Source organism: Melanostigma gelatinosum, assembly GCF_949748355.1.
Source record: "Melanostigma gelatinosum genome assembly, contig: SUPER_14_unloc_1, whole genome shotgun sequence".
Lineage (NCBI taxonomy): Eukaryota > Metazoa > Chordata > Actinopteri > Perciformes > Zoarcidae > Melanostigma > Melanostigma gelatinosum.
In genome coordinates this window covers 57501-63272 of record NW_027635320.1, presented here as the reverse complement: position 1 = coordinate 63272, position 5772 = coordinate 57501, and the positions used below count along the sequence as shown (strand labels likewise).

The 5772-nt window shown below is 47.9% G+C and overlaps 1 protein-coding gene across 3 annotated transcripts in view; it reads left to right on the top strand.

The window, feature by feature from the left end:
* Nucleotides 1-3319: 3319 nt before the first annotated feature.
* LOC306788649 (rho GTPase-activating protein 32-like) overlaps nucleotides 3320-5772 on the top strand; it is a 33820-nt gene continuing 31367 nt past the window's right edge. For all 3 annotated transcript variants that reach the window (XR_013772611.1, XM_079297441.1, XM_079297440.1), the window contains exon 1: nucleotides 3320-3430. Coding sequence is in view for 2 of the 3 variants with exons in the window: in XM_079297441.1 (XP_079153567.1) it covers nucleotides 3336-3430 (95 nt within the window). In the remaining variant the exon portion in view is untranslated. The remainder of the gene's footprint in view (nucleotides 3431-5772) is intronic.

Below are 5772 nucleotides of genomic sequence, written 5' to 3'. Positions count from 1 at the left end.
CCGCCACACAGAAACGGGCTTGATGGACTTTTCCGTCCTCCTCTGTTTTCGATGGGTCGTTCCCGCGATGCTCCTGTCTATTTCCGTTGGCCGATGACGTTGTATTTCAATGGGAGGTCGTCATGTGGTGGGCTGTATTGGAGCAATAATACACGGCAGGGCGTTCTCTGCTGTGATTATGGGTACTCTGATGATTCAGTGGGTAGGAGATGAGCACGGTTGATAGTCAGGGGGCGACTCCTCCGGTTGCAAAAAGAAGTCAGATTGTACAAAAGTTGGTGGCGTCTCCTCATCGTCTTGTTGTAGTCATGGGAAAAAACTGTTTACAAACTTATTTAATTCTAGTTTTCCTGAGAAGAGCATTGAGCCAAAGACTCTGACCCCTGCGGTGTTCCACCGAGCGACACATGGGGTTATTCCTTCCAGTGGCCATCAAACTGTTCAACTCGCCCCCAGTCTCCCCACTCAGTCTGGACATTAACGCACTAGGAGGCCCAGAGGTCTTACTGGACTCGCTAACGGACTTACAATTACATTGCAATTACAAGCCGTCCAACTTCTGGCACAGTGCAATACATCTTTTTACTTAATTCTACCGACTGCAGCTCGTATGCACGCTCATAGTTCTTCTACGTTTGTGTTAGTACTTGTGTTTGACATTTGTTGCTGCGCTATTCTTCATACCGTGCGTTTCATTCGTGTACGACTGCTGTTCCCCCTGGGGATCAATAAAATGCCTTTCCAGTAATGAGACAAGATCCACTGTCTTACTGCCGGTATAACTTTAATTTGCTGGAGGAAGCTATTCTGTAATCGTGTCAGAGCGTTTCCAAAGTCTCTTGTGTTTGCAGAAATCTTACAGTAAGCTTGTTATTGCATAACAAGCTTCTGGTGTCTGGATGTGTGATTGTGTTGCATTTATTCATCTCGATTGGACAGTTAACATCATTGAAACCAGCATTGAGCTGTTCTTCTTGAGGTGAATGGCTGGACCAGGCGGCAACCTCCGGTTCTGCCGAGTGAAGCAAATGTGGAAGTATCTTAAAACGTGCATTCTCTCTAGTGTCCACCAGGGGGCGACTCCCCTGGTTGTATAGAAGTCTATGAGAAAATGACTCTACTTCTGTCTTGATTTATTCCCTCAGTAAACATTGTAAACATGAGTTTATGGTCTCAATCTCTAGTTTCAAGCCTTCAATACAGCATGATGTTCATTTAGTACAGCGGTTCCCAAACATTTTAGGCCGCGCACCCCCTTCTACATCCCGACCGGGTTCGCGCACCCCCCCCCCCCCCCCCTTAATAAAAAAAAATTTAAAAGAAGCAACAGAGCCTTTTAAGCCTTCATAGCCGCATAAGAATCGGACCAATGAGAGAACAGTTTGCTCGCGCGTGGCATTTGTTTACAAGATTTTGTCCGCTGTTAAATGTTGCAGTGTGAACACAAACCGAACAAAGGAGCAACTGCAACAAAGCAAACGAACTGAAGGTGTGAAAACGCCCTGAAACACTGCAACAAAGTTTCAATAACTTTCAGTTACACAAGGCGTCACTTTTAAAGAGCAATACGGATGCGAGCACACACGCACAGGCTCAGAGGCAGATTATCACATTTAATTTACAATCAATGACCGACTAATGTAGCCAGGATGTCTTCGGACAAAGCATCGATGCAGCGACACAGTGTTGTTGGACACCGGGATCATGTCCAACTTTTTTGCTTCTTTCTCCCCAATCATACATTCCACCATCTCTCTGGCAGCTGGTGAGCTCACGTCTTCGGCGATTGTGTGCGGTAGCCCCTTTCTCGCTATTCTGTAACCAGATATGAAGCCCGTAGTGCGTCATTTATAGACCCAACACATGAATGAGACTCCAGTTGTTTTTGGCTGTTTTGTAACTCCTCCGATTTCGATATAAACAATGTAAGGGGCTTTTGACTTGCACTGGCATGCTTGGTGTTCAGGTGGCGACGTAAATAAGAGCTTCAGACTGTTAGCCAGAACCTCGCTGCACACCACGCACTGTGGCTTTGGGCAATCTGCGTTGCCAATCCAAGTGAAGCCCAGACACAGATACTTTTCATCATATTTCCTCTTTTTTCCCAGTCTGATGCTCACCCTCGTTTCCTCTTTTTTCACCTTGACTCCGCGATGGGCCGATGTGCTCCCGATTTGTCTGTGCTATCCCTTCCTCCTTTCCGGTCTCCTCCGTCTCATCTTCCTCTGACTCTGGCTGGATTTCTTCTCCCGGTCTCTCCCCAACGCACCTCTCCGTTCCCCTCGCCTCCGATTCCTCTCTCTCTCTCTCCTCTTTTACGACTGATAGCTTCAGATGTCCCACCTGACAGTTTTTAAATTAAAATTACATTTTTTTTTTTTATATTTAATATTATTACACCATCAGACCGCCATTACACTTTTCCTCTCGCGCACCCCCTAGAGGCAGCTCGCGCACCCCACTTTGGGAATCCCTTATTTAGTACATTTGGTCCATTTAGAGTCAAACAGACCATAAAGCAGGGGATGCTTTAGGGCAGGGCTACACTGTGATTGACAGGTCTCTGCTGCTACCAGAACCATATACGACGTCTCTGTCACTCCTCCACATATCAAATATGGTAACTTCCCTTTATCGGGTGCAAGAAACCAACATGGCGACGGCTGTAATACAAGATGTTGACGTCAAAATCTCAGAACTCGAGGCTGCAATACAGCAGTCCACAAAGCAATAGGTGACGTCCCGATGACTACGTCCACTTCTTATACACATGGTCTAGATACAGTGCTGCTTCTATATGAGATAGAGAAAATGGCATTTTTCATAAAACAAGGGATTGGTTTGAGAAAAACAAAAGTTTAAACCATTGATGTTCTGGGTTGAAATAGAGAGCGGAGGATATCACGGCGGCCAATGTTGGTGTCTGACTGTTAATCACAGAGCGCCGTGCGTGCCAGAATCTCCATGTGTTAACACCGAAGTGAAATCCTGCTTTGCAAAGCTCCATCAGCATGACTTATTTGATCGATAGACTACACACACAATTAATGATTTTTTCTTCTTCCTCCCTGCCCTCTCATCCTTCTCCCATGCCAGTCTTCCCGTTCCTTTTCCTCTTTACCACAGTCCTTCCTCCCCTCTCATTATTCCCCACTTTTTTTCCTCCTCCGTCATCCTCCCTCTCTTGTCTCTACATGTGATTTCTTAAATCTCATTCGTATTTCTCCCCCCTGATCTACCTCTTCACATCCTCCCCTTCCCTCCCCCTCCCTCCCTCTCTCTCTCTCTCTCTCTCTGCTCTTCTGGCAGGCTGCTCATTGCAGTGAGTCAGTATCATGGAGGCAGGCAGCGGGGCTGCCGCAGCGGTGGGGAGTGCAGCGCTCGGACTGCTGGGAGCCACAGCCACATCCGGCCATGACATCTTGGACAGGTAAGAGCGAGGAACGAGGCCGACGTGCGCCCTCGAGGGGACAGACGGGCCCGTCCTCCGTCAGAGTAAGGCGAGGAGGAAAAGTGTGTGTCTGTGGAGAGAAGAACCACACCTCAGGTTGTAGTTTTGGTGAGCATGCTAGTTTGTTTATAGTCAGAGTAGGGGGGCTATGGAGTGTGTGTGTGTGTGTGTGTGTGTGTGTGTGTCTGTCTGTCTATCCTATTATGCTCTGTGTGCATGTGTGTGTCTTCCGCTGTGTCATTACTCTCGCTGTATGGGAGAAAAACGCTCAGTTTTTGACAGTTGGAGAAACTGGTTTGGCCTCCTCCATGCCTCAAGGAGAAATGACACCAGGGTATGCGCATGCAGAGGGGAGAGGAGGGGGGGTGGCGCCGTAGCTCAGCCGATAGGGTGAGTTTGCACAGTCACCACCCCACCCTCTATTTAACCCCCATCAGCCCATAGCCACTCGGGTGACTACTAGCCACCGCCGGAAACCCCTCGTTGAGATTCCCCGTTGCTGGCGGATGAGCCAATCCAAGAACCACCGCCTCCACCGACGAGCCAAATGGATCAGCTTTCAGCCAGTTACGTCATCGCTACAGCTGTACACCCACACACCCGTGCACTGTCATCGCACACACACATACACTCTCAAACATTCACACACATGGACTCGCCTCCCAGGGATGTTTTCGGACAAATATAGCAGTCACACGTGCATGCGATACAAACGCACACACAACAAACAGACGTTTGTCTTTGCTGTCAGGGTGAAGGGGGGGCGGGGGGCTTCTCTGGACTTCAGCTCTCTCATTGGCCAACAGGTGCTGTTGGGAGGATCACTCATCAAATCAATCTCAGTTGTTGTTATGCTCTCAGCCAAACTAATCTCCCAACACGTCCCGGGGATCTCCTATGACACACTGAGCAAGCCGAGATGGAAATTTAGGCGGTGACTCATTTAATCATTTCTTTACTATTTCTGTTAGTCATTGATCGCATGCGGACTCCACCAGCCTTCTCCGAGATCCACAGAAATATACTTCCTGCCTTACATCTGTTCCCATGTCACTCCACCAGGTAGCCTGTAGCTTCCCTCCCCAGCGTTATTGCTAAGGCAGCATGATGTGGGTTCATTCCCACCGCTGGATTAGTGTGTGCGTCACTGGCTGCACATGTGTGTGCATCTGTCTGTGTTTTTATTTTTGCAAATGTTTGCTGCTGTATGTTATCTTTTTTGGAGGTTGATTGAGGGGGGGGGGGATTACAGTTAAGGCTGCTCAGCACTTCACTTCCAGTCCTGAACTGGGTCTAAATCCTGCACTGGGGTTACCATGGCAGCAGCAGCTTAGCATACATTAGACAGCGGTCCAAAGTTACTACTGGGTGTGAAGAGAGGAGAGCGATGAAGAGGAAAGGGGAAAGAGATGTTCTTCTTCTACTAAATTCATTCGAGATGATGTCACATACAATATATGTGAGGGCTCCATTGCAGCGGAGTATTTATTTTATCGGGGGGGGGGGGGGGGCAGTGCATTATAGGAATCGATCAGATCATCTGCAGCCAGGAGTCAGGGGGCCAGATTTGGGAAAACTAGGCCCCCCAGGTGGTGATGCAGAGAAAGAGAGTGAAAGTGCTGTTAAACTGTTTGTGATTCCTCTATCCAGTCAGACGGATGAGAGGACCACAGAGCAGTACAGTAGATTTAGAGGTGCTACATTTCATATTCAGAACATCGATATAGCATCAAACAACTATTACCTATGTAAAGACAGAGTGGATCAATTTCTACCTGAGCAGAGAGTGAAGTCACATTCCCTCTGTGTGTTCAGGGGGCGACTCCTCTGGTTGCAAAAAGAAATCCGATTGTGTGGAAGTCTATGAGAAAGACTCTACTTCAAACATTGTAAACATGAGTTTATGGTCTCAATCTCTCGGTTCAAGTCTTCTTCAATACAGCATGATGTTCATTTAGTAAATGATGGTCCATTTACAGTCAAATAGACCAGAAAGCAGAGTATGCTTTAGGGCAGGGCTTATTGTGATTGACAGGTCTCTGCCGCTACCAGAGCCGTATACGGCATCTACGTCACTCCTCTGCATGTCAAATATGGGAACTTCAGTTTATTGGCTGCACAAAAACCAACATGGCGTCGGCAAACTCTGAACTCGAGGCTTCAAAACGACAAACCGACAAACCAATGGGTGACATGACGATGACGACGATGACTGTAGACTGTGTGTTGTTAGTCAAGCTGCTCTGAGCTTTGTTTTCATAGCCGGGCCGACTGCACGTGAATTTAGTACACGTCCACTCTGCACTGCTCTCATACGGCGG